At 40.5% G+C, this 27758-nt stretch overlaps 3 protein-coding genes across 6 annotated transcripts; all 3 read left to right on the plus strand.

Moving 5' to 3' along the window:
* The first annotated feature begins 189 nt into the window (after nucleotides 1-189).
* On the plus strand, nucleotides 190-8531 carry LOC119724748 (solute carrier family 2, facilitated glucose transporter member 8-like). The gene is made up of 8 exons (XM_038195945.1): nucleotides 190-1011; nucleotides 2897-3050; nucleotides 4455-4661; nucleotides 4852-4951; nucleotides 5264-5478; nucleotides 6363-6621; nucleotides 7307-7638; nucleotides 8008-8531. Exons 1-8 carry the CDS (start codon nucleotides 950-952, stop codon nucleotides 8200-8202), a joined length of 1524 nt encoding a protein of 507 aa, XP_038051873.1. The 5' UTR covers nucleotides 190-949; the 3' UTR covers nucleotides 8203-8531.
* Nucleotides 8532-11956: 3425 nt separating this feature from the next.
* LOC119724747 (solute carrier family 2, facilitated glucose transporter member 8-like) lies at nucleotides 11957-19708 on the plus strand. Its single transcript, XM_038195944.1, has 9 exons — nucleotides 11957-12162; nucleotides 13411-13698; nucleotides 14311-14473; nucleotides 15325-15531; nucleotides 16391-16490; nucleotides 16916-17130; nucleotides 17293-17551; nucleotides 18322-18653; nucleotides 19026-19708. The coding sequence occupies exons 2-9, from the start codon at nucleotides 13604-13606 to the stop codon at nucleotides 19218-19220; spliced, it is 1566 nt and encodes a 521-aa protein (XP_038051872.1). The 5' UTR covers nucleotides 11957-12162; nucleotides 13411-13603; the 3' UTR covers nucleotides 19221-19708.
* A 1246-nt stretch (nucleotides 19709-20954) lies between these two features.
* LOC119724751 lies at nucleotides 20955-27278 on the plus strand. Of its 4 annotated transcripts, none has more exons than XM_038195951.1 (3): nucleotides 20956-21287; nucleotides 22551-22649; nucleotides 25930-27278. In XM_038195951.1, exon 3 carries the CDS (start codon nucleotides 25974-25976, stop codon nucleotides 26805-26807), a length of 834 nt encoding a protein of 277 aa, XP_038051879.1. In that variant the 5' UTR covers nucleotides 20956-21287; nucleotides 22551-22649; nucleotides 25930-25973; the 3' UTR covers nucleotides 26808-27278. The 4 variants fall into 4 exon arrangements, with proteins under 4 accessions (XP_038051883.1, XP_038051879.1, XP_038051880.1 ...); XM_038195952.1 differs by lacking the exon at nucleotides 20956-21287 and adding an exon at nucleotides 21314-21683; XM_038195953.1 differs by lacking the exon at nucleotides 20956-21287 and adding an exon at nucleotides 21719-22354.
* Nucleotides 27279-27758: the final 480 nt, after the last annotated feature.

The raw sequence follows: 27758 nt of genomic DNA on the forward strand, positions 1-27758 counted from the left end.
GGTGTGTACAGGTATATAAATGTAATCTGGTTTCAATGTGACTTTGGGATACATGTACTATGGATTGAAGTCCGTGTTAAAGGCATCAAGCTGAGGATAATTGCTTTCCGGGTTTTTTTTTATTCCCAGTACTATAGCACCACTCAAAATCCAAAGAAGAAAGCTCAAAACCTAACCTGAAGAAGTTTCAGCTCAGTGGATATTGCACTATCGAGTAAAACCATGCACAACTTAATGATCACGAAACGCAATATTTTCCATGGCACCCATATTTTGAAATCAGTCGACTGATTGTTGGAAAATCACCTACATTTCTTGATTTTTTTTCACTAAATGAAGGCAAGCCAGATGGCATAATTTCACAGGGTGTTAGTACCAGTACGATCTTTAAATCCAAGTAAGCTTTTTGAAAATTAGGTTACATTTGGGATATAAAATACAAGTACATGTATCCTTTATTTTCAAAACCGGGGACCTAAGTAAAGAATCGGGCTGAAGCATAAATCTGGGAGCCTCATCTGCAATTACCCCGACGTTTGTAAAATAGCTATGAAGTATTACGCGAACCCATGAGGGCGCCCTGCTCGAGCTCGTGACAGTCGCGTACGTACGTACGTAAACACGTAAAGGTACACCCATGCATTGTCGCATGCGTGAAGGTATGCACGTACGCACCCACGCACCTACGCACCTCCGGTTACGTGTACGTGTACAATGTACAAGTATCGAGGCGGGCAGGCTTACTCCCTGGTCAGCCCCCACAAGATTGTGCTCGACGCACCGCGGAAATATCACGTCAACTCGCACTTTTCATAATTTATGCGATCTTCAACGAGTATTGGAATCCAAGGGGAATCCGAAGGAGGATTTGCTATTTAATTTGGGCATGTTAGATGCCGAGTGAATTTAGATAAAGAAGGTTTTTTCGGAACAGGAAATCAAGCTACACATGACAATGAATGTGCAGTCGGACGCAGAGAAACTTGGGCTGTTGGTTGCAGCGAGTGAGCGGTGAGATTTTGATTTTAAGTTCAACTTGTTGAGAATTTCAAACGATTAATTTACTCGTAAAATAGGACAAACCTTGGGAATACTGTAGGCATATATGTTTTGCTGCCATATGTTGTCGTAGAAACCAGTGTTTGGCTTGGAGTTGTCACGCAGGAGTATTGTGATTTACTGAAACATCTCTGTAAATGTTTTTGTGGCATGTCCGGGTTGAATTTTTACCAATTTTTTGTAGAACGAAGAATAGAAATTAGAACCCAATGAAATTCATGAAATTGTGGAGATAGCCTGTTCTCTTTTTTTTCTCTCTTATTATTTTTAATGATCCAGTAAGGAAAGATTCCCATATCTGGCCATCACTAATTTTTCCCTTCAGCATGTTCAGTGACCTTTATCAGCAATCAGAAAGTGATAATGTGTCCTAAAAAGTTAAATTTAGCAGGGGAAATATTGAAGAAATTTTCAGACCAGTCTCTAGACTCTAGTCATGCTAGTCCTAGGGTTTGTGCACAGGGTGTCAAGTGATGGCAAAATAGGGGAATCTTTCCAAAAAAAATTAATACAACAAGTTTGGATTCTGTCGGAATCTGCAAACTAAAGAAAAAGGGATTTTAAAGTTCCGGTATTTTTTGGAGACTCTGAAATATATACGCTTAATGCAGAGTAAAATGTGATTATTTGCATGCAAAAAGGAGTGCAGAAATATGATTGAAGTGCTCAAAACTCGCAGTTTCTTAAAAAAAAAATTATCTTTATTTCATATGATTTATGAATGTGCAACAAAATCATAATTTCACAATTTCCTATGCGTAAAAAGGGTCACCAAATAAACAACGCCCTCACACATTTTCTTATGCGATTACCAAAGTCTTTTGGCTATTTTGAAGAAATTATTATCACTAGACTCGGCGAAAGCCTCCCTGAAAATAACGTTTAGGCCCCCCAAAAAATTAGTTCTGCTTCCGGTTTCCCTACCTACCCTATTCTGACAGCCCCTACCCTAATTTTTTTATTGGACAAATGAGAAAATGACACCCAAAACCATCAATTTCTACCTTTTACCCTTGACTACACGCAGACACTTCCATATGATCGTACACACACAAAAATTTGCAAAAAAAAACAACATTCCCTACCTACCTACCCTATTTTTAAATGCCATGTAATCGGAAGCAGAACTATTTTTTTTTTGGCCTCACTAAGAAAACCGGTGCCAGTCAATTATCCACTGGCATTCCCTTGGTTTTTTTTTGCCTTCTTTGCTTAAAAAATTTAGAATGTAGTATCCAGACGCCACTTCTTTGGTTGTGTACTACAAAAGTCGATGGGGATTTGAGTGTATTTTCAAAGAAGTTTCAAACAAACTTGGAAATGTTTCTCAGTCCCAGATTCATGTCTTTTCAACATTTTTGCAATGACTGGCCTCCACTGAGATGATGAAAAAAAGTGGCATCAGGAGGCAGCATTCTTTCCAAAAAACTTTTCTAAGGCCAAAAAAAAATAAGTCGGTCTCTGGTCAGCGCGCGTCGATTTTAATCATGCGCGTCGATCTTCTTTTTTTTTCTTCAAAATGTTCCGCGGTAGCTCCAACAGCGCCCTCTATTTCCGCACCTCCTCAATTTTTTTTTACCAAAGAGCACCAAGGAATGGGAAATTGCACCAAGGCAAATGATCGAAAGCACCAAGGCAAATTATGGAGGACACCAATGTACATGAGGACACCAAAAAAGCAAAATAGTACCCCACCTTGTCTGTACAATCCAAGCTTGAAGAAAATTGCGTCAATTCCGGAACTTTGGTCTGACCAGAAACCGAATATTTTTTTTTTTTTGGCCTAAGCACACTTTTTTATTTTCACTTTTATGTTTTTTTTCCTGAATTGTTCCAGGCCACGCAATAAGAATGGCAAGCTGTTTGTGTGTTGCGCCTGTGCCCTACTGGCAGCCTTCAGCATGGGCTTTGGGCTCGGCTACTCTTCCCCCGCCGATCCAGATCTGCAAAGCAAGGGGATACTTTCTCCTGATCAAGTCTCCTGGTTTGCGGTAAACAAAAAAATATCTACTTTATTCCCAGTGTCTGACCTAGTTTTCTTAACCCTTAAGGCTGAGCCATAACCCTGCCTTACATAACACAGTGCATCAGGTGTCAAAGTCTGTGGGACCTTGCTGCACTGAGCATTTGGAGGGTTTTGTAGAATTGAGATTGTATGCATGCTAAGTGCCTGTCAAGGATGCATCGTGGCGAGGCAAAAACCATAACCCTGCCAAACACAACACAGTGCATCAGGTGTAAAAGTCTGTGGGACCTTGCTGCACTGAGCTTTTGGAGGGTTTTGTAGAATTGAGGCTGTATGCATGCTAAGTGCCTGTCAAGGATGCATCGTGGCGAGGCAAAAACCATAACCCTGCCAAACACAACACAGTGCATCAGGTGTTGAAGTCTGTAGGACCTTGCCGCATCCAGCCATCAACACCAGTGCATAAATGGCCAATTCTGAAACAATGAGAGTTAATCCCATTGAACAATGCCACAGTTGTATCCTGCTGCAGTTGGTGACCACAGACTTGAGATTGTATGCATGCTAAGTGCCTGTCAAGGATGCCTCGTGGCGAGGCAAAAGCCATAACCCTGCCAAATGCAACACAGTGCATCAAGTGTAAAAGTCTATTGGACCTTGCCACATCCAGCCATCAACACCAGTGCATAAACGGCCAATTCTGAAACAAGAGAGCTAGTCCCATTGAACAGTGTCACACTCACAGTTGTGTCCTGTTACAGTGCCAAAATTATCCAGTAATGCTCAGCACCATTTTTCAGATAATTCTGTTTCAGCGCATAATGGCAACAGCTGTTAAATCTTTTATATCCTTGTTTGTGCATCGTATTATAAATTAAGTGAACCGTTCACGTTATAGGCATGCCATGTGTTTTATCCAAGCATATTATTACAGACGTAAAAACAACGAAATTGAATAAACATGTCGTCTAGCAGACTTATGAAAACAAGGCCATACATAATTATGCAGACTTTGCCTTGGGCTGACATTTGGAATATGGCATATTGCAATACAATTTATGGCCGTAAAAAAAATTAAAACAAAGAGTTGGTTAGCATCCCACCCTATGATCATTACAATACATATTTATATTTATGGTTAGTTATTTTGGGTAGCTATATATAATTAAAGTTATTCATAGTTTATTATTGAATTATATTCCTAAGGATGCTTACTTTTATGCCATGAACTGCTTTTTATCAGGAAATTTGCCTTTTTCCTTCTTTGGGAGAGAAAACAGGTAATTTTTAAACAAAAATTCGACAGGGATGCTAGGTGCATAAATGTTCTAATTGACTTGAAAAGATTTTGAATACTATCATTTATCCTGAAAAAAATTCTTCCCAAGTTATTTGTTTTCTCATTGCTGTTACGTTTTTCGCCACGTAGGCTCTTTTTGCGGTGGGCGCCATCGGTGGTGGGCCCATTGCCGGTTTTCTTCTGGGTGTTGCCGGACGTAAGCTGACTCTCATGACGTGCGCGCTGCCGTTCGTCGCAGGCTGGGTTCTGCTGGCGACCGGCACGGCCGTCTGGTTGCTGTACATCGGACGGATACTGACCGGTATAGGGGCCGGAATGACGTCACTGGTCACTCCGGTAAGTAGCTGTGCTGTGGTCGCATCCATCGCAAGTCCAGTCACAAATGAACAATGACAAAGGAATACTTTTGTCACATTTCATTTGAATAGCTTGTGACTTGACTTGAGAATGGATGACCTGTGATGGACTTGTGATGGACTCTGGAAGTGCAAGACTGATTCTTTGGAATGTCTGTATCTTGTTGCAGGTGTACATCGCTGAGATGTCCAGTCCTCAACTCCGAGGTCTGCTTGGTGCTAGCTTCCAGCTGATGATCACCCTCGGCATTCTGGTTGTCTACGCTCTTGGTAAGAAACCAAACTAGGCTTGACTAGTTGAGCTGGACCTGAAAGTGTGAGAGCAGTTTAGGTACTTGAGGACAAACTAAGTGACTCAGTCAGTCATTCACTCAGTGACTCGGGGAGTCGGTCATTCAGGTAGTGACAGTCAGTCGGGGAGTTAGTCAGCCAGTCAGTTCGTGGCTTGGGGAGTAATTCAGGCTGCCAGTCCGTCTGTCATTCCGTGAGCTAGGCAGTGTTTTTGTCAACTATCACTTCGTAACAATTGTGGGACAATCTTACTTATACTTACCTTGTCTTGTTAATTTTATATTTGACCAGGCATCCCTTTCAATCACGTCTGGTTGGCCATCGTCGGCGCGGGTGTGGCTGCTGCCCTCGTGGTCACCATGAGCTTCATGCCGGACACGCCGCGATTCTATCTGAGCCAGCACAAGCGAGAGAGGGCGCTGGTCGTGCTTCGCTGGCTGCGAGGACCCGACGCGGATGTGGATGTCGAATGCAGAGAGATAGAAGATGCGTTGGATAATTCCAATGTAAGGTTATGGCTATGTGCTGTACTGTGTTGGGGTCAAAGGTTGTATCCGTAGCCACAAAACAGCAGATTTTGCCATAAGACTAGACTGGCTAGGCCATTTAGGAAAAAACGTTGATTTCAATGTCCTGTCCAAATAGTTTGAACATAAAAGGAAAATCTGTCTTGAGTCAGTTTGGCTCCACTGTCTTGCATTTTTCTCCAGTTTCCCTGGCATAAAAGGACTAACATTATTTCTATTCCCCTGGATGGGAAGCTAGTTCATCGCTACTCCCACTTTAATGTTGGTACCCATTTAGGGCAGAATGCAAAATTAACCAAGCGGTAACTCGAGGGTGAACACCAAGGTAACCCAGAAAACCCCAGAAAACCCCAGAAATCCTCAAGGTAAGCCTAAACTTACCACCTGTTTCATTTCGCATTCTCCTTTTACAATCCTGGGTTACTAGAAGCAACAGGGGTAAAGTAGCTTGCTCAAGAACACAGCCTATGGCTGTTGTTGGATTCTGTTGGATTCAGTCGACCTTCAACTTTGCTGTTGGAGTTTGTGAGATTCAGCATGCTCAACATTTTGGCATTGTTAGATTCTGTTGGCATTAACAGGATTCTAGCTGTTATTGCCGGATTTTGAAGGACTAAGGCAGCAGATTTCAATCGTTGCTATTTTTTTTGTTTTTTTAGGATTCTGTGGGTTTCAACTGTTTGCTTTTCTTAGATTTTGTTGGATTAATTGGCTCCACACTGGCACTAGTACTTAGATTTTGAAAAGTACCCAAAAGTTACAGTGATGGTTTCCAGTTTTCAAAACTAAGGGGGCTTAGTCTGAAGTCCAAGTATAATTGCGGTTGTTAGATTTTGATTGATTATGTTGGTTTGTGATTTCAGGAGAGTTTTTCCATCCGTGAGTTCTGCCAAAAGTCGCTGCTCAAGCCGCTCTTCATCTCCATCATGCTGATGATTTTCCAGCAGTGCAGTGGCATCAACGCCGTCATGTTCAACGCCAAGGACATCATGACGTCGGCCGTTCAGGGTATCTCTCCCGACGCGGCTACGATCATCCTGGCAGCGGTCCAAGTCGGTGCGACGTTCGTGAGTGTCATTCTCATGGACGTAGCTGGCAGGAAAATTCTACTCGTCCTAGCAGGTATTTAGCTCTCCCGAATCGGGTTTGATTTGTGATTTGACTCGTGTTGGATTGTGATTTGATTTGTGATTGACTGACGATTTAACTTACGATCAAAATGCGAGGGACTTGTGATAGACTTGTGCTTGACCTGTAATTCACTTGTGATGGATTTGAGGTTGACTTCCGATTGACTTAAAGATTTGGATTGTGGTGTATTGACTTTTGATTGACCAATGACCTGTCTTGCAGTTTTGTTTACTATTAACATTTGGTTTAAATTAAGATGGACTTTGGACTTGACTTGTGATGGACTGACAATCTGGCTTATGATGTTCTTGTCATTTGACTTGTGATCGACATGCGATGGACTTATGATGTGACTGTGATTGACTTGTGATAGACTTTTGATTTTCATATGATTTCCTTATGATTTACTTGTGATTGACTAATGATTGACTTGTGTTTGTCTTGTGATTAACTTGTGATTGACTTGTGATTGGCTTGTGATTAACTTGTGATTAACTTGTGATTGACTTGTGATTGGCTTGTGATTTACTTGTGATTGACTTGTGATTGACTTATGATTTCCTTGAGAGTTCATAATGATTTACTTGTGATTGACTTAGGATTGACTTGTGATTGTCTTGTGCTTGACTTGGGATGACTTGTGATGGCATTGTGACCTATCTGTGTTTTATCCCAGGTGCTCTAATGGCCATCAGTTCCGGCACCTTCGGCCTCTACTACCAACTCACAGGCAACGAGAACATCACAACGACCGTTGCGTCAGCCTTCGACTTCTTAGGTAACGCCACAGTCTCACCGTCCCCTGCCACCGGCACAGACCTTACCTGGCTGTCCCTGGTCAGCATCATCATCTACATCATCGGATTCTCCATCGGTTGGGGACCCATCCCCTGGCTGATCATGTCGGAGATTTTCCCGACGAAAGCTCGGGGGGCAGCAAGCGCCATCGCCGCAGCCACCAACTGGCTGTTTGCGTTTATCGTCACTAAGACCTTTACGCAGCTTGAGGTAAGCTGTTATGTTTGTTCTTCTTTTTGTCTCTGAAACTAATCCTTAAAGATTCTCAAATATCAACCAGAGGTGCTTTTTTAAGGAGTTTTCCGGGGGGATACGCCAGCCACTGTAATTGAATTTATATATGGGGCGCTACAGCCTTGCTATTCGAAGAAAGTTGAAAGTGTTTTGCTTTGTTGCTTAAAATATTGCTGAGCCATTCTTTTGAATCCGACGGAAGCAAGTCAGATGCAATAATTTCATGCCGGTCATCTTAGCTGGTAACCCGTTCTGTTTCCTGTTTTCATTGTCTCCTATCACCCTCTCCAATCCCCCACCCCTCCACCCCACCCCTCCACCCCCTCCCCCACCATCCCCTCACAGGACGGACTGACCAGGCAAGGCACATTCTGGCTCTATGCCGGTGTCTGCGTCGTCAGTGTCATCTTCGTTTTATTCCTCGTTCCTGAGACGAAAGGCAAGACGCTTGAGGAGATAGAAGCAGGCTTCACTGGCCAAACCGTGCATAGTAATGTGCATCCCACTTCTGACCCCGACAGGGATGGAGTCAATGACTAACGTATCACCATCTGCATATTTGGTCTCCTTGTGCTATTTTCGAATTCATCCCCAAAATAGCTTTCTCTTTTAACCAGTCCACGCAGGGAATATTTTGACAAGAACGAAACGAGGCGCAGGATTGCTTTTCACTTGATCTAAAGCCAGTCGGGTTTAAGCCATCACCCTCGGGCAGCACACTCATATTTCCGTCCTCGCTCGCTGCCAGCGGGTCGCTGTCAGATATTTCCGGCCTCACTCCCTGCGTGTTTATCTTTCATACACGGCCTCCGGCGCGAACTGGTTCAAGTTGCTATTTTTCTAGTAGTACAAGAGATATCACTTTTGAAAGTACAAAAATGGGCAAGGAAAAATTTGTTTGAAAATTTGGATTTTAGGAGGCTCAGTAGGTTTCCTGTAAAAGGAAAGCACACAAATTCAAAATTCAATGGGGAAAAACTTAACTTTGTTTTAGAGCACAGGGAGAGCAACGTAAAAAAAAAAACGATGGAAACTTGCCTCTATATCATGTAGTTTCTAATTTTAGAAAACTGACAAGTATACACAGGTACGATGCATGTGCCAAGTTTCAAGTCTTGAATCCTTCAGCGAAACATAAATTCAAGGAAATTTTGGCTATAATGCATTGACACATCACTTAATTGATATTTTGTTTGGGGGTGATTGGAAATTTGTTGCCAAGATTTTTTTTTTTTTTTTTTTTTATCCCGGGGATAACATTTTATTGCTCTGCAATCAGCTCTCATCCATTGACAAATAAATACAGTACTGGCTAAGGATACTGATCTAATAAATGACAGCTTAAAGGGAAAATACAACATTTGCAAACATCAAAAAATAAAACTACCAAGTTTTTACGAAATACACAACAGGATGTTGGTAAATGACAGTCTAAAGCATCCTGTAAAATTATGGCACCTGGTGTGAAGTCATTTTCAAGAAAATGGTATTTTTGTATATATTTCCAACGGTGGTCGGCCGACCACCGTTGGAAAAACCTAACTATTTTTCAACTACTGCTCCAAATTTACAATTTTTTTTCAGTCCAAATTTTGTTTGCTAATGGTTACATGTTCATGAATGGGCGCAGGCTAGCTAGACTGGTTCCCTTACCTTCAATTTTTCGGACATCTATAAATTGATCCATTTTATCTTTAGTGGAGTCAGGGGGAACCAGACAACTTAAACATTTTAGTTTTTCTTGGTTTTTCAAGCATTTTCGAACACAAAACTTCAATCATGTCAGCTAAACAATATTTGATCTATTATACTAACCCCTCAGATAAGTTCATTTCTGAAAATTACAACAAAAGCCAATGATGTACATTCCCTTTAAACGAAAAGGATCACTCTTGACACAATGTAGAATAATTTGCCCATTTTGAACAAAATTTCTGGACAACTCCAAATTGAGAAAAATCCTACCAATGTTCTGTAAAAACTTTTGAAAAGATCATTTTTGATGAGAGATTGCAATTACTTGTTTCAAAGCCAAAATTGTATAATTTAAGTGTACTGCCGCATGTTAATAGCTGTAATTGATGACGGTATTGATGACTTAATCAAAATTATTTTGTGCCTGATGGAGAAAATGTGTAGGATTCTGTAAAAGTTAAGTATTTTAAAAGTTAAGTATGTTAATATTTTAAAATAGCTTAGTATAATCCATAGCGATTTAGTCAGTGTAGTGTAGAATATGTAGTACCAAGGGCGGATCCAGGGGGGCCAAAGGGGGCCATGGCCCCCCCCCCCCCCAAAAAAAACGAAACCAATTGGTTTTTTTTTTATGTGACGTCGCAATAAAGGCAGGCAATGAGTACACCACCATCTTTTCCTCAAAAAACATTGGTTAAAATGGTCAGAAATTGCCTCAGATCGCACCACAGAGCATCGAGAATCCAAAAAAAATTTGGGGCCCGTAAGCGGGCCCCAAACCCCACGCCGTAATTTTTTGACCCACTTTTTGGGAGACACACCTTTTTTTTTTTGGCCCCCCCAAAAAAAAAATTGTGTTCTGGATCTGCCCTTGTGTAGTACATGTCTTTAAATTAATGTATGTGCCATGAATAATTCATGTACGCTTGTGTCAGTAATAGATATCTAGTAAAACTAATAACGGATAGAAAATATTAGGCATTCTTTTTGGGAAACAGAGTTCAGATTTGGAATCATTGAATTACTGCAAATTCTGTTGAAGAAAAAGATGTTATTTTTTTATCTCTTTTGTGTTCAGGCTGTTCAACACTTATTAATTGGATAAAAATTGAAATTGAAAAATTTCTAATGACATGTTTGACAATAAAAGCTCTACATCTTTTGTGAACTCTGTCAGCTTTATAGTAACCAAATTTGCTTGCCTTAGAGAAAATGTCATGTATGATATACCTAACATATTGTGAAACGAACTAATCAAAAAACAAAGATATATATTTTGATTAGAATCATACTTTCAAAAATAGTCTGCTGTATATATTTTAAGATGCTTGTTTTGTAGCTTAATTTGAAAAGAATTCAAAAATGTATCGAAAAAAAACTGAATGTTTGCTCAAGAATAATTTCCTAACTTCGAAGGCAAAAGCTTGAAACTGTAAAATCCGTTTATTTTTCTATGCTAAAAATGTGACTTATTTTCGGGGTTTGTTTTCAGCAAAAACTGAACCATTATTGGTTGTATGTGTCTTATCACATGAATGTGTAACATTATGTGGTGTATGTTTTGTGATTTATTGCATGCGTATAAACTGGAAGTCTAATGCTTTGTCTTGGAAAAAAGTGTGACAAATCTAATCATAAAATGATGTAAAACTACATGTAGATTGATATTAAATGTTTTGAACTGATATCAGAAAAAATGTTTGCCAATTGTAGTCCGTTGTACTATTCTGTTACATTGTTGTTAGTATTTTTCTCTTTTCTTACATTTATAGATGAATTTAAAGGGCCCATGCAATGTAATTTCTTTTAAATGCAATCCTTGAAAATGCACCTTTGTGTCCCATTTAACTTATTTTTCAATTTTCATTTTGCCATTTTCAGGGGTATTTGGGTGCCCGCTTTTAGGGTTTTATGCTCATGCAAATGTCCAGATTCATGACAAAAGTGTGATGTCATTTCAGGCAGAAAGATCAATGTTACAGCTGTTTCAGCACCAAAAGTTGCAAAAATTTTGGATATCCGAGTCGCTGTCGTAAATTTTCTTTTCTTTGGCCACGCAACGTTGTGTGGCCAAAGACAATAAGGCAAAATGTTCTCACAAATTTCAATAAGCAAACTTTTGGGTTCACAATTTGAACAGAAAACCCCTAAACTGAAGTGTCTCCTGAAATGACATCACAGCAACAGCGCCCTCAGTTGCCCATGAAAGCATGGACAATTTTAAATGTTTAAAGAAGTGCACTTTTTAATAAAATTAACCAAAAAAGAGATGTCAAATACTTGTTTTACGTTTTAAAGAGGAATAAGGTTGCACAAAATATATTCCTCAGAAAAATTAACTTCATGCAACCTTTAAACCAAAACAGCTCAAAATTTGGGTTGTTTTTTACAAGTAATTTGATCATTTCTGCGAAGGACTTTTTTTTTTTGCAAACCAATTAATCTAATTACTAGCACGAGGTCATGCGCCTCAGTGGGTGACTAGACTTGGTGCAAGACGTTCTTTGCGGGGTTCCGGTTCTTGCTTGGCGTGTTTGTTAAGGGCGCCCACTTCGGTGAATCGCTGCAGTACAATACAGTAACCGAAACCATATTATGCCGAAACCAAGACTATGTACGTGTGCTGCGCTTTAACGTCAACGTGTCGTTTTTACAACTGAATAATTTTAGTAAAACAGTAAGGATGTTTTCAAGTTGTTTGTTCATTGTATGACCTTGATGTTATCGACAGTACACGCCAACAACACTTGTAATGTTATTTTGTTAACGATACGACCTGAGTGCCTGCAAGGCTGCATTTTTAAGGTAAATGCAGACATGCTCATGACTGTTTTATTGTATTTTTGCAGTGCCACAATCATTGTGTGCAATCGTGTAGTGCACAAATTGACCTCGCTGAGGTCAAATCTAACACGGCTGTGTACACATTCCATTGGCGGCGTATAGCATGCAATCACAAGTGTGCCCGTGTGCCCCATGTATGTCGGAGATTGTCACTTAAATCATGCTTAAATGTTTGCCTGAGGGGTGGGGATTTGGAAAGATTTCCATATCTCATTATCTGGCCATCATTTGTCACCCTGTGCACAATCCGACTGTGAGTATGAGACGTGGTCTGAAAATTTCTACGAAGTGGCTATCGTTACGGCAGCCATTGTTTAGCGCCCTCTACGATACTTTTTTGATACGCACGCAGGTATATAATTATTTGTTTCCCTAAGTTTTAGCGAGCAGTGCGACAGCTCAGTTGATATTAGAGGGTAGGATTTTGCACCGCGAGGTTGCGGGTTCGCATCTCAGTTTTGCACTCGAATTTTTTCCTTTTCTAAATTCTAACCTGAGGCTTTGGAGGATTTTTTTTAAAAGGGAAATAAAGTCCGAATTTCATAACGTTCAAATTCACTTTTTTCCTTCTAATTTTATATTTTCTTCTCATGTTTTTATAAAAGTTGCAGTCTACCGTAACGATAGAAAATGGGAAATGCGTTACGGCTGCCGTAACGATAGCCACTGCGAAATTTCTAAGTGTATTCTCAGTAAAATAAAAATTACAAAATAGCCTACTTCAATATTTTTACCCTGCTAAATTTGGCTCTTTATGATTATTATCACTTTCTGATGGCTGATAGGTCACTAAAGGGAAAAATAAGTGATGGCCAGATATGGGAATCTTTCCGGGGATTAGGGTATGTCTCTTTACTTCAAAAAGTAGCAATCCCCACGTCTTGGGAGGGGTGAGGGAAACAGCTAGGCACATTCACCTTAACAAATAATGACAATGTAACGACTCACATAGTATATCATTTGTTCGTATTTCAACTGTAACTTTAGGAATGCAGGTGCGTACTCATGCGTGTTAAAGAGGAGCAAAGACTTGTCGACAGTGGGGGCGCTCTGGAAGCTCTCTATAATGAGGAGGAAGCTGAAACAACAGTTTGAGACGAAGACAGTACAACTACAAGTTACTATGAAAATCCACAGAACTATATTGAAAATTGCAAATCTGTCGTCAAACTAATTTGATTGTCGTATGCTTAATGCTCTTATTTTCAGGGTGTGTGACTGCAAAAATCCTTCGCCGTTCAGGAACTTGAGGAAGCAATGCGAGATGAGAGTTTCCATGATTTGAGATTTTGAGTACAGAAATTTCCTCTAGGCCTACCGGTACCCAGCAGTGGGTATTGGGTTTGCTTGCTGTGCTGCCACTGGGTCACATAAGCACGTTAAGGAATCCAACTGCAAGTCGATGAAAACCAAAAACGTGCAGTCGGATGACGCAGAGCAGAGGGTGGGACTGCTGGTCACCAGTGAAGACATGAAGCAGGCAACCGGTGACTTAAGGTGCGATTTGAACTTGAAAGCTGTTTAGGATTTGGATCGATTAATTTTCATTAATGTGACAATTAAGCCTCGGCTTTAAATGTGACCACAAAAAAAGGTATTAAGTCGCGCTGAGCATTATTGTGTAATGAATGGCCCACTCAACATTGAGAGGATGAAAATTTCGTCAAAATGTGATTTTCATTTTTTGTCATGAATGACATTTTTAATACCTACAGTTTCAGGTTTCACTCACAGAAATGTTGATTTTGATGAACAAAGTGGGAAAAAACAACCATTTTGTGTGCATCGTTCTGTTGTTCTACAACAAAGCCAGCTGTTTCAAAGCCTGTTTTCTCAGTTGTGTAATTTGAACTCAAAGGAAGTAATTAATATGCAAATACATCATATCTCCAGAACAGGAGGGGCTATGGAGCTCTATTATATACCAAATTAAAGCTTATGTTGTGGGCTTTCTAAAAATCTAAAAAGTGGCCCGTAACTACACAAAGGCCAAAAACAGTAACGGGTGTGGTAGAACTCCTTTTTTATTTTAAATTTTAGTTCGAAACGGTCCCAATATGTTTTTCATTCATTTCTTTTTTTCGTTTTTGTTTGTCTTGTTTCGCTTAGGCCACGGGACAATAACGTGAAGAATGGCAAGCTGTTTGTGTGTTGCGCCTGTGCCCTTATGGCAGCGTTCAGCATGGGCTTGGCGATTGGTTACTCTTCCCCCGCGGATCCAGATCTGCAAAGCAAGGGGATACTATCAAGGGATCAAGTCTCCTGGTTTGCGGTAAACAAAAACAAAAATTGTCTCTTTCTAGTTTTCTTAACGTATCCTAACCCTGCCAGATGCAACACAGTGCATCAGGTGTCAAATGGCCTTGCTACACTGAGCCATCAACACCGAGGCATAAACGACCAATTTGAAACGAGTCCCATTCACTAATTCCACAGTTGTACAGTTCCAAAATTATCCATAAAAACTCAGGACTATATATTTTTTCATATAATTACGCTTCATCGCTTAATAGCCGCAGCTGTTACATCTAAAATATTCTTGTTTGTGCATCGTATTATCAATTAAGTGAACCGTACACGTAATAGGAATGCCATGTGTTTTACCAATGCATATCACGTCAGACATAAAATAAAAAATGAAATTGAATGAACATGTCATCCAGTGGCATTATGGAAACAAAGCCAGACATAGCAGCTACTTAGTGCTGACTTTTGGAATATGCAGTTTATTTGATGACCAAAAAAATAAAATATTAAAATGAAACAGAAGTTGCTTAGCATCCCACCGTATGATAAGTACATAAATATTTATATTTGTAGTTAGTTTTAATAAGTTATTTATAAATTATAGTTAGTTATAATTTATTAATAGTTATATTCCTTTTTCAAAGGATTTTTTTTTGGCCAGCGGTGAATTGCTTTTTATCAGGAAAGTTGCAATTTTTGTAAATTTCCATCTCTTGGAAGTGAAAACACTTCCAAACACAAATTCAGAAGGGATGCTAGGTGATAAATGTTTAAATTGACTTTAAAAGATATAGAAATACTATCGTTTATCCTGAAAGATTTTCTTCCCACGTTATTTGTTTTCTTTTTTTTGCTATCACAATTTTCGTCACGTAGGCTCTTGTTACAATCGGCGCCATGATTGGCGGGCTCATTGCCGGTTTTCTCGTGGGACTGGTCGGGCGTAAGCTGACCCTCATGACGTGCGCCCTGCCGTTCGTCGCAGGCTGGGTTCTGCTGGCGACCTGCACGGCTGTCTGGTTGCTGTACATCGGACGGATACTGACCGGTATAGGGGCCGGAATGACGACACTGGTCACTCCGGTAAGTAGCCGTGCTGTGATCGAGTCCATCGCAAGTCCATCATAATAAAATCATGAATCAGTTCGCGAGCTTAGTCTAGTCAAAAGTAACAAGTGGATGAACAATCAATCAGAAAGGAATGCCTTTGTCACATTTCAGTTACCTGTGATTAGCTTGTGATGGGCTTTTGATGAACTTGTGATGGACTTGTGATGGACTTGTGATGGGCTTGTGATGGACTTGTGAGGGACTTGTGATGGACTTGTGATGGACTTGTGATGAACTTGTGATGGACTTGTGATGGACTTGTGATGGGCTTGTGATGGACTTGTGATGGGCTTGTGATGGACTTGTGAGGGACTTGTGATGGACTTGTGATGGGCTTGTGATTTCCCAATGGTTGCCATTTATTAAAATGTTATTGCTCCAAATTGTTACAAACATCGAACTTAGGCATCATCTCATTAAAAACTTCTTTCTATCGAGTATTAGTTGATGGTTTCTGAAAAAAATTTCTGAGAATCCTTCGTGATGAAACTTTTAGCATTGTTTGCAAACTTCATTGTTTGAAGATTCCGGAGAAGTTGCGTAGAATTCTGAGACAATGCCTACTCCCGTTGAACAATGCCACAGTTGTATCCTGCTGCAGTTGGTGACCACAGACTCTGTGGCAGTTTGGCCTGGAGACTTTTGACCTGTTGGATCCTGCAACACCGGGCGGGGGATGTCATTCTGACAAGTGTTACATGTAGCTGCGTTTAGCAGGGTTTCTAGTTAAAATACCCTATGGGGTTAGGGTTAATTTGGCGCGACTGTGGAAACGCCAGTTCTGAAACCGAGTCTCAGATTGTTTGGAATGTGTCTGTGTGTCTTGTTGCAGGTGTACATCGCTGAGATGTCCAGTCCTCAACTCCGAGGTATGCTTGGTGCTAGCTTTCAGCTGATGATCACCCTCGGCATTCTGGTTGCCTACGCTCTCGGTAAGAAACGAAACTAGGCTTGACTGAAGTTTGAGCTGGACCTGAAAGTATGAGAGCAGTTTAGGTAGTCGAAGACATACAAAGTGAGTCAGTCAGTTGGTGACTGAGTAAGACTGTGAGTCAGTGACTCAGTCAGCCGGGGAGTCGGTCGGGGGAGTCAGTCAATCTGGGAGTCAGTCAGTCATTCTTTCAGTCAGTCAAGCAGTCAGTGACTCAGGCTGTCACATGTGAGCTGGGCAGTGCTCTCATATAGGATTACCCCATAACACCAACAAGCTTGGCTAATGCAACATATGCGTGCTTCAGCAGCATGAAAAGACTTCCATTGAATAGCCATGCTGAATCAATTCAATAGAATTTCGTGCACTCTGGGAAAATGTTGACTATACTTACCTCGTCTTGTCAATTTTAATTTTTTTGACTAGGCATCCCCTTTAACCACGTCTGGTTGGCCATCGTTGGAGCGGGCTTTGCTGCTGCCCTCGTGGTCACCATGTGCTTCATGCCGGACACGCCGCGATTCTACTTGAGCCAGCACCAGCGAGAGAGGGCGCTGGTTGTGCTGGGCTGGCTGCGAGGACCCAACGCGGACGTCGGTGTGGAATGTAGAGAAATAGAGGACGCGTTAGACAATTCCAATGTAAGGCTATAGTTGGCTCCACACTGACTTGTAGTGCTTAGATTCTGAAAATTACAAAGTGACAATGACATGAGTTTCCAGTTTTCAAAAGTAAAGGGGCATTGTCTGATGTCACAGGAGGCTTGGGTAATTTTGATTGATTTTGTTGGTTTGTGATTTCAGGAGAGTTTTTCCATCCGTGAGTTCTGCCAAGTATCGCTGCTCAAGCCGCTCTTCATCTCCATCATGCTGATGATTTTCCAGCAGTGCAGTGGCATCAACGCCGTCATGTTCAACGCCAAGGACATCATGACGTCGGCCGTTCAGGGTATCTCTCCCGACGCGGCTACGATCGTCCTGGCAGCGGTCCAAGTCGGCGCGACGTTTGTGAGTGTCATACTCATGGACGTGACTGGCAGGAAAATTCTACTCATCCTGGGAGGTATGTTGCTTTCTCAAATTGGTTTTTGACTTTTGCTTGATTTGGGATTGACTTATGGTGGACTTATGATTTGACATTACACTTGTGATTGCCTTGTTGCTTTTTACTTCTGATCGATTATGACTTGACTTGGGATTGGCAGATAATTTGACTTGTGATAGAATTGTGATTAACATGCGATATTGTTGTGATATGATTTAATTTGTAATAGAATTGTGATTGACTTGTGATGAACTTTGATTGACTTATGATATAGTGACTTGAGTCACTTCCTTATAAGGCCAAACGAAAAAAGTCTCCGGTTTGTGGTATGGAGCTTGCCCAAAAAGTGGTGCGGCAACGCGGCTTTTTTTTTTTTTTACCTGACTTTTTTGCTTCAAATGTCGGCTGATGACTGCAAATGGTGCCCGACTAAACTTAGTGCAAATATATGGGAGTCCAGAGAGGCCACATAAAGCTTATTCTCGATCATAACCCCATCTAAAAACACGTTAAAACTGTGCAGCAGCAGGATTCCAGTCAAACCAGTGAGTTTGGCGGTTTTGAGACATGATCTTTCATTGAAAAAAAACCTTTTTCATTTTGCCGACGCGCATGGCTACGGCGACGCGCGCGCATACCAGAAACCGGAGACTTTTTTTTTTTGGCCTAATGACTCGACGCGGCTTGAGTCACAACATTCAGTGTCTCGTTACAACTCTGCAATTTGACTTAGGATTACTTCTGATAGACTTGTGATGGACTTGTGACCTATCTGCATGTTATCCCAGGTGCTCTAATGGCGATCAGTTCTGGCACCTTTGGCCTCTACTACCAACTCACAGGCAATCAGAACATCACAACAACTGTCGTGCCAGCCTGCGATTTCCTCGGTAGCGCCACAGTTTGTCCTTCCCCTGCCGACCACCCAGACCTAACCTGGTTGTCCCTAGTCAGCATCATCATCTACATCATCGGATTCTCCATCGGCTGGGGACCCATCCCCTGGCTGATCATGTCGGAGATTTTCCCGACGAAAGCTCGGGGCGCGGCAAGCGCCATCGCCACAGTCACCAACTCGATGTTTGCGTTTCTCGTCACCAAGACTTTTACACAACTTGAGGTAAGCTTTTATGTTTGTTCTTCTTTTTGACTCTCAATCTTATCCTGCAAGATTCTCAAAAATCAACCAGTGTTTTTTTTTTTACTTTTTTATTCAGCCAATCTGTACGCGATGTTATACATTTTAGACTATATTGCTAACCAAAGTAAACAAGTGGAAAGTGTATTGATTTGTTGTTATTTTTTATGGGGGAGGGGGATTTTTATTTTAAAAAGTAATAAAAAGCTGACTAATGTAAAATGTAAGATTCATTGCACACTTTCACAGAATGCTTAGCTGGTATCCAGTTCTGCTTCTTGTTTGATTTTGTCTCTTATCACCCTCTCCCCGCCCCCCTCCCACCTTTCATCCCCTCCCACCTTCCCCTCACAGGACGCACTGACCAGGCAAGGCACATTCTGGCTCTATGCTGGTGTCTGCGTCGTCAGTGTCATCTTCGTTTTATTCCTCGTTCCTGAGACGAAAGGCAAGACGCTTGAGGAGATAGAAGCAGGCTTCACCGGCCAAAACCTGCATAGTAATGTGCATCCCACTTCTGACCCCGATAAGGATGGAGTCAATGACTAATGTTTGACCATCTGCTTAACGCATTGTGAGTTTAGAAAAAAAAAGACCTTGTTGCTTAGACTAAAGGCAAGACACTTTGGGAGAAAGCAGGGGTAGAAGTCTGTAAACATAAAGTATCAGGTGAATATTTTAAGTTAGCTTAGTATGATCCGTATTAAGATTTAGTATTTAAATTTCTGTGCCATTACAAGGTTATGGTTTTATTCTGTTTGAGGCCGTTCAACACTGAGTGAAGAGACTTTGAGGTGGATTTTTCTTGGGAACATATTTTTGCAACTTTCTACTCCTTTTAAAATTCATGAAAACCATTTGACATCCCTTTTTGGATAATGTTATTGAAAAGTGCACTTCTTTCAACTTTATTTTAAGTCCATGTTTTTCCTAACAACTGAGGGTGTTGTTGCTATGATGTCATTTCAGGAAGACACTGTCCAGTTTATGGGTTTTCCGTTCAAATTGTGAACCAAAAATTTTGCTCAATGAAAATTCTGGCAACTTCAGGGACTGAAGTGGCTAAAACATTGAGGTTTCTGCCTGAAATGATATCGCACTTTTGCTCATGAGCTTGTAAATTTGCATTAGCGTAAAAACCAAAAAGGCACCAAAATACCCTTCAAAATGGCAAAACGAAATTTGAAAATAAGGTTAATTTGGATAAATAGAAACATTTTCAAGGATTGCATAAAAAATACATTGCATGGGCCCTTTAATTGAAAAAGAAAACTGAAAAGTTAAAATATTTCTAAAGATTTTGAAGTTCAAAGCTCAATATTTTTGTGAGCTTTTGTTTTGTAACTAAATTTGCTTGCCTTCAAAAAACTGAAATCAAAATATTTGTAAATAAAAATCAAACTTTCAAAATACTCTGTTTTATTCATTTATATTTTAAGATACTGGGTTTGGGGCTTAATTTGAAGAGTTCAAAATCACCTCGAAAAAACGAAGGTTTGCTCAGGAATTGTTTTTCTAGATGTCGAAGGTAACAGCTTGAAACTGTAAAATCCTATTATTTTTCTACGCAACAAAAAATATTATTTTCGGTGTTTGTTTTTGCTGTAAGCAAAATACGATCCATTGATGTGTCTTATTACATAAATGTGTAACATTATGTGACTTTGTGTAATAGCAAAAGCGGAAGTCCTCAGACCATATTTTTGTCCAAAAATAAAGGTTACAAATCTAATCATAAAAGATGTAAAAAGACATGTGGATTGATGTATTAAATGTTCTCAGCTCGATACCAGAACAATTATTTGCCAATTGTATTCCATTGTATTTATTCTGTTACATTTTAAGTATTTTTCTCATTTCTGAATTTAAACCAAATAGCTCAAAATGTTTCATTTTTTTTCTTTGTACACTATCACAGTCAAACTACTTTTTGAACTAAAAGTGCATGATATCGCTATAGATTTTGAAGATTTTAACGTTTGTATTATTTGAGCGAAAATGTACTATTTATATTGTGCGCATGTGTCACAATTTATTGAAAGTAGGGGCGTGGCTACGCATTCCACATGTGTCAAAGGTCAACTTATCCACCGAATCGATTCCTAAATCCCTAAACAAAAACCCACAAAATACAGTGTTTTACTAAAGCAAAAATGGTGGCCCATATGTTTTTAACGACACTTTGGGTTTTTGCCAGAAAAAATGCGCGCATGTCCAAACAGCTGTCGTTTACGTGGCATATACATATCGTACGAGTATTTCCATATTGAATAATGAAATGTATCGTGTATCAAGTATTTCATTGTTGGATATGCATATCGTGGAACCATCCGTGCGTATCCACATCTGAACATATTAATCATAATATCTGCGAAGGTTTTTTTTGCAAACCAATTGTTATCTATTAAATACGAGGTCACGTGTGTAGTGGGGTGACTTGAATTTAGACCGTACGTGACAAACACGTCGTTTTACTGCCATTTTTACAACTACATGTATTATGTTTTGTACACGCGCACGTAGACTTCGGATGTGTTAACCAACTTGACAGTGCACGCAGAGCACTCGATATTATGTTCGAGATATGAAGTGATCGTGAGTGCCTGCACATAATAGGTAATGTAGCATGACATTGTATTGATCATGAGTTCGAGAGTATACAGTGTAATACAACGTTAGTACACAATGTATACACATGGAGTACTACAATGTAATTATACGCGTATACAATGTAATTAACCACGCCTAGCGTTGGAGAACTACTGTGCATTCTCGCGTGGCTTTTAATTCTGTGGTGTAGGCCCCTATTGTAATAATTATCTGCCCGTAGATTTCAGCTAAAGATAACCATATATTTCTGTTAATCGTGTCTGGCTCTAGTAAAGTTCGTGCTTTTTCGAGGTTAAGGTGTTTTTTTTTAAGAAATAAAAGCAATCGCGTGCAGAGGAATATGTTGCAGAAAAATAGGTTTTCGTCAGCGACGTGTGGATATACGATTGAGATATTATTGAGGTGAGCTTGAAAATGAAAGGTGGAATATCTTGTGAACTAGTGCTGCAGTGTTTTGAAAATATTAACCGTACGGGCGGGGTTTAATTCCCGTAATTTAGTAGCACGGATAGTACGGTGTTGCAACGTACAGTAATATTATATAATTTAAAATTCAGGATGCTGAATAAATTTGGCAAGGGAGTTCGATTTGGTGGAGAATTTCGTTGAGAGCTTGCATAGTTTTGATACTTCATTTTGTGACAATGAAAGTACAAATTAACCAATGCGTATCACAGAGCGTGTGCACAGTGAGGGCGCTCGGTGCAAGCTCTCTATTAATAGCAAAAATAGACGCAGAGACGAAACACCTGTGAGACAATTAAAGGTGTTAGAAGACACAATTTACTTTGGAAATCCACAACTATAGACAATTGATAATCTGTCATCAGACATAGACTTAATTAGATCATCATATGCTTTGTGTTCTCATTTCTGGGGGCGTGGCCATGAGAATTCTTCCGTTGTGTCATAATTCAGGAAACAATGCGAGATAAGAGTTTCCACGAGTACGGGAAATTACACATCATTCTAGGCCACCCCGTGGATGTGTACTGCACGGGGTAACATTAAAAGCACGTCAGAGATATTTTGACAACAAGGAACCTTGCACGTAATTTGCCGGCCTTTTGTGTGTACGTGTCATCATGCAATCGCATTTTATGATGATGCCCTTAAACAGTTCAACTTTGGTCTTTTCTGAGTCATTTCGTTCAGTGGCAGCAACATCAACGGATCACGTTGTGCATTGACCGTTTTGAAATCCTTTATCTAGTCTAGATAGTGGGCTGAAGTTTAATAACGCAAGTGAACTTTTGTGTATTTTCATAGGAAGCCGTATTTCTGAGTTGTCTGCGTTACAGCTTTGTGGGCGGGGATTGCCAAGTTTCGATCATTGTCATCGTGCATCTGCATGACGATTATAGCCAGGTAAGATTGAAACATGCTGAGCCAATTCCAAGCCATTTTGTAAATGACTCAATGGGGAATTGGGGGATTGGGAAATTTCATCCTGCGGGCGAATTTGTAAAACGCGAGTACATACGGCCCGGTTCAGTGTTGCTTGTATAATACAACTAGACCAGTTTAACGCCACAAAGAGTGCTTAGGCCAAAAAAAAAATAGTTAGTGCTGCCGATAACATGGCATTCGAAAATTAGGTAGGTAGGTAGGGAATTTTTTTTTTTGCCAATTTTTTTTGTGTACGATCATATGGAGGCGTCTGCATGTAGTCAAGGGAAAAGGTATAAATTTAAAGTGATGGTTTTGGGTGGTTTTTTCCCTCATTTTTCCAATAAAAAAGTTAGGGTAGGGGCTGTCAAAATAGGGTAGGTAGGGAAACCGGAAGCAGAACTATTATTGTTTTTTGGCCTTAAGTCTTGAAAACTACTCTTGAGTTTGTTGGCGTTATCATTAATTTTTGTACATGAGGTCGTGGCCTCACGGTCGGATCCTGACTTTAAAATTAAAAAAAAATATTATTTTATCACATAAATCTGGCTTAGGCCTAATGCCCTTTTCATGGGACTACTTTTTTTTTTTTACTTAAAGATGTTTTGACAAAATTGTTATTCTAAATTATTAGGCTCCCTCCCTTCAGAAAATTCTTATTACTTTCAATCATAAAAACATGCGGTTTTGAGTCATGAGTTAAAAGTTGCCAACTAATTGAATAATAAAAATTATTCATTACAAGTCAAACACGGAAATTATGGCAATGCCAATGCCACTGCCGAAATTGTGTAGACTTTTGGCTAAGCTGCGGCTTCCTTGCATTTTCATGTGACCTTTTCCATGCCATACACATGTTTTCTTTCTTTTCTTCAATATTTTCAAAGGAGAGCAAATATAGTTCGCTGTCCTCGCCCAAGGTTAAATATGTATTAGATGATAGTGTTTGGTCAGGAAATATTTGCTCCGGTCAATATTAACTCAGCCACGCGCGTTGAAAGCGCAACTCACTGAAATGTATTCCTCTTTTATGGGCTTTATATTTACTAAATTGCCTGTTCTCTTGACTGGTACACACCGCTTACTTCACGCTCAATTGTGTAAATTTGTAATATCTATATTTAACACGTTATAATGGCCCGAGTTCCATTTTGATATTAGGTAATGCATCACTATATTTTGACCTTTGTGGTTGCATATCGCTGTGGCATAATATATTATTCATAATCTCATGGCAGCAGTTTCCATTGTCTAAACGCATGGCCCCGGAACTAGGATATTAAAAGCCCATCTCTTCTATTGCCCTTGTGTATTACACTGTACAGTAATTTAATAAACAATATAAATTACTTTGGTTCATGCTCGTACTTGACCTTTGCATGCGGTGCGATGTTAAAAAAAAAAAAAAAAAAGGATAAGCATAGCATGACATCCATTTCAGATTATTGGTAAGACTTTCGGAATGTCGAGTGGAGTATTTTCTTTTTAAAGATTGTCGATGAAATTTATGCAGAGGTGGTATACGCTCAAGTTGCACGCGTTTCGAGGCGCGCGCGTTTCGCGAACCCCATTGGTCAAAGCAACAAAAGAGTGCGCGCGGTAAACAGCGGCGCTCGCGTGTGGCGTGACGCGCTGTACCTAGTGGTCGCGTGTTATTGTTGTACTATTTACTCTGAATGATTTGCATAGAGACAATGTGCGATTATGCTTATGATAATACGGTATTAGACTGTAAAAGCAAATAATATTGCTACGTCCTTCAACTGCCGTTTATCGATAAACAGTGTGCAATCGTGGGTACGGGTCAGTATAAAGGTCATGTAGGCTACCACGGCCCTAAACTTCGATCGCAATAATATTGCGGGGGAAAAGGGTTCAGAAAGGAACGGCTGAACGTCATTTCGAAGGATTGGGTCCATATTTGAAAGGTTATGAATAAATCTTTTCATCTCGCCTCGACAATGGATTGACCTGTGCTCTTGCTATCGGCGGTAGATTGAGAAAGGTACCTTACACAAAAATACAGATTGTAAAAAGAACTTTGTAATCCGGTCACAAAGGTTGAGCTGGAAATGTTGGTCGCCTATAGACTTTCTAGAAATCTCTCCCTACTGTCGCCATTTTCTCTGCCATCCCTTGGAGAGTTCTCAACTTAAAAAGTCCTAGCGGGACTTGTTACTCGAGTTACTCACACGCCGGGACGGCCGGCGGGACGTCGAGATTGTTGTAGTTATCTAGAAGGTATATATCGCGTTTGATTAGATATTCCTGGCCTTATTGTGGTCTTTTTTTCTTATTCTAAATCAGGGAAAGCCTCATATTATTGTTAACTGCAATGCTCTAACTTTCAGTCAGTATACAGACGTAACGTTTTTCGATTGTAAAAAAAGTTTTGATGTTTTACTTCAGGGTGCAAGACAATGGTAAAGTAAAATTCGTCGCGTTTTTTTTTTCATATTGGTGCACTAGAGTAGGTAGCACCGCCTGTTTTTTTTTAGTTTGAAAAAAGCAACAAACTGTTATAGGACCTCGGTCCAAATTTTCAGCAGGCACATGCTGGTCGTAAGATGTCGCAGACTTGGAGCTCGCAATCGTAATGGCAGACGCTTATTGCCTGCCACCCCTGTACCGATGCATCTCGACTTGGTATAGTCGAGATACTTGGATCGCAAGTCCACCTCATGTTAATCACAATTGCATTGATCCAAGTCATCTCAAGCTGTTCAAATAAACTGACAATTCCTTGGTTTTTGGTCATCTCCTGTTTTTGTGACTGGAATCGTGAATCCACTTGTGATTTACTTGTGATTACCAAGGCATACAGTTTTGACCAATATATCGCTGTCACCGAGGCATAGGCTCAGTGCAATCAGCGGCCAGATCCTTTGGTGTACACAGGTCACGTATTTGGCGATCTGGGCAGCACGATAAGTGCGTCATTGTTTGTTGTTCCCTATAATCACAGTTTGTAGTTTGGCCGTCTGGTATAGGTATCCCCATTTGTCCATACGGACCCTACATCGGCCATATCCAGTGTGCAATCGGTTCAGAGCTCGCCAAGTTGTCCAGCAATGGTTTGCGCATGGTGCTAGGGACGCATGTGGTTCCAGGCCCATTCGCAATTTACTTGTGATTGACTTGTTATGTGATGACTTGTGTTCTTGTTTCATCACGAGTACCCCGACTGCTTCTCGGTATCGTACGGGCAACAGAACTTGACCGATCACAGTGCTGTCTTTTATGTTATATTGTTTTACAGGTAGTGGCTTCATAACTGCAATCTTCTGACGGCATATCTCCAACATGGCCAGCATTGACTCCGCACCCCAGCCCGTTCGGATGTTCCTGTGGACCGTACCCCGCTCAGTCTCCACGGCCTTCGAACGATGCATGAGCGGTCTAGGCAACGTAGCCCTAGTCCACGAGCCCTACACCACGGCCTACTACTTTGGTCCCGATCGCAAGTTCCTCAACACCCCGTTCCTACCGGTCGAGCACGACTACTCCTACGCCAAAGTCAAGGCCATGATGGAAGCCGAGTTTTACGAGAAGGATTACGTCTTCGGCAAAGACCACGCCTACTCCTTGGACGAACGCTACGACTCGATACCAGATGGGTTCATCCATACGATTCTTATTCGAGACCCTGCCAGGGCGTTGGCCTCGTTTTATGATGTCTGCAACATGCCGATTTTGAGATACTACAGCATCTTGAAACATGTCCTACCAGAAGGCTACGCATTCAAGCAACTCTACGATCTCTACGAGCATCTAAAGAGCACCACGGACCGGGAGCCAGTGATCTTAGACTCCGACGATCTGCTCAGATACCCGGAGCAGATGATCCGCCGCTACTGCGAGGCGATTGGGGTTCCTTTTAACACCAGCATGCTGGATTGGGATCCACAGGTCAACGTGACTCAGTCCTGGGCTAGTAGTCTCAAGCTCATGCAGCATATCGGAGTTTACGAGAAGGCACTCAAGAGCACCAGTTTTAACGTTCGTCATCAGCCCAAGCAGGTTGACGTGCTCTCACTGCCTGCCGAGTACCAGCACGCTATCAAAGTCTCGCAGCCGTTCTACGATAAACTGTACGAGAAGAGACTAATTCCGGAAGACAGAGAGACAGAAGTCTAAGTTAATTACAGTAAGGGTGAAAAATAACAAATTGAGCTTGCACTGATTCCAAACTCCATGATATCTTTATCAAATTAAAGAACAGCTTGACTTGGAAAAGAGCAGCTCCCTACAAAAACTTGCAAAGTTTTAAAACATTATTGTCGTGGACAAGATTTTACTAAAAGCAACTTGGCTTTGTGACGTCCTAACAAGTTATTGAAGTGCCCCATAAAGCCTTAGAAAATTTTGCCTCCCGATAACCAGAACAGTCAGTTCAAAAACCTAAAATGTATTCCTTTCAAGGTTTCCAGGAAATCTTTCTGTAAAATAAACAATAAAAGTGCGATTGTATCAATTGTAAATTTAGGGTGAGTTAATTTCTGCAATGAAGATATTGTAATTGATCAGTGAATCGAAGAAAATAGCTTGACTAATTAACCTGAGTAAATAAATGACGGATAATTTATCAAGACATATTTATTATGTTGATTTACCAACAAAATTACTTATTTATTAAAATAATATTAGCAATTGGCAAAGATATTTAAAGCTGCTATATCGCAGGGTTGCCTGCCCCCCCCCCTTTTTTTTTTTTTAGGTATTTTGTGATATGTCCTTCATTTACCTGAAAAGAAAACACAATTTGATTTCTGTGACATGCCTACAATAGAAGGCCCTCGAAATCGACCATTTACAATCAGGTTACTATTTATTTATTGCTTTACTTTTGTACAAGTGCTTTCAATTGGCTTATTATAAGAACTGTGAGTTTTGTAATTGAAAAATACAACTGTATCTCACGGCAATCTGTATGACGACCATCAGTGGTCTGAAGACAAAACCGAGCTGCAAAAATTCTTGGTGTTAAATTGACATTATTTATTTAAAAAACAACCCATAGTTTTGGTAGTGCTTGAAGTATATGACGACTGTCAGTATTTTATATTGTTCATTACAAGAGACTGAATG

The sequence above is a fragment of the Patiria miniata genome, unplaced genomic scaffold (assembly GCF_015706575.1).
Source record: "Patiria miniata isolate m_02_andy unplaced genomic scaffold, ASM1570657v1 HiC_scaffold_18, whole genome shotgun sequence".
Classification (NCBI taxonomy): domain Eukaryota; kingdom Metazoa; phylum Echinodermata; class Asteroidea; order Valvatida; family Asterinidae; genus Patiria; species Patiria miniata.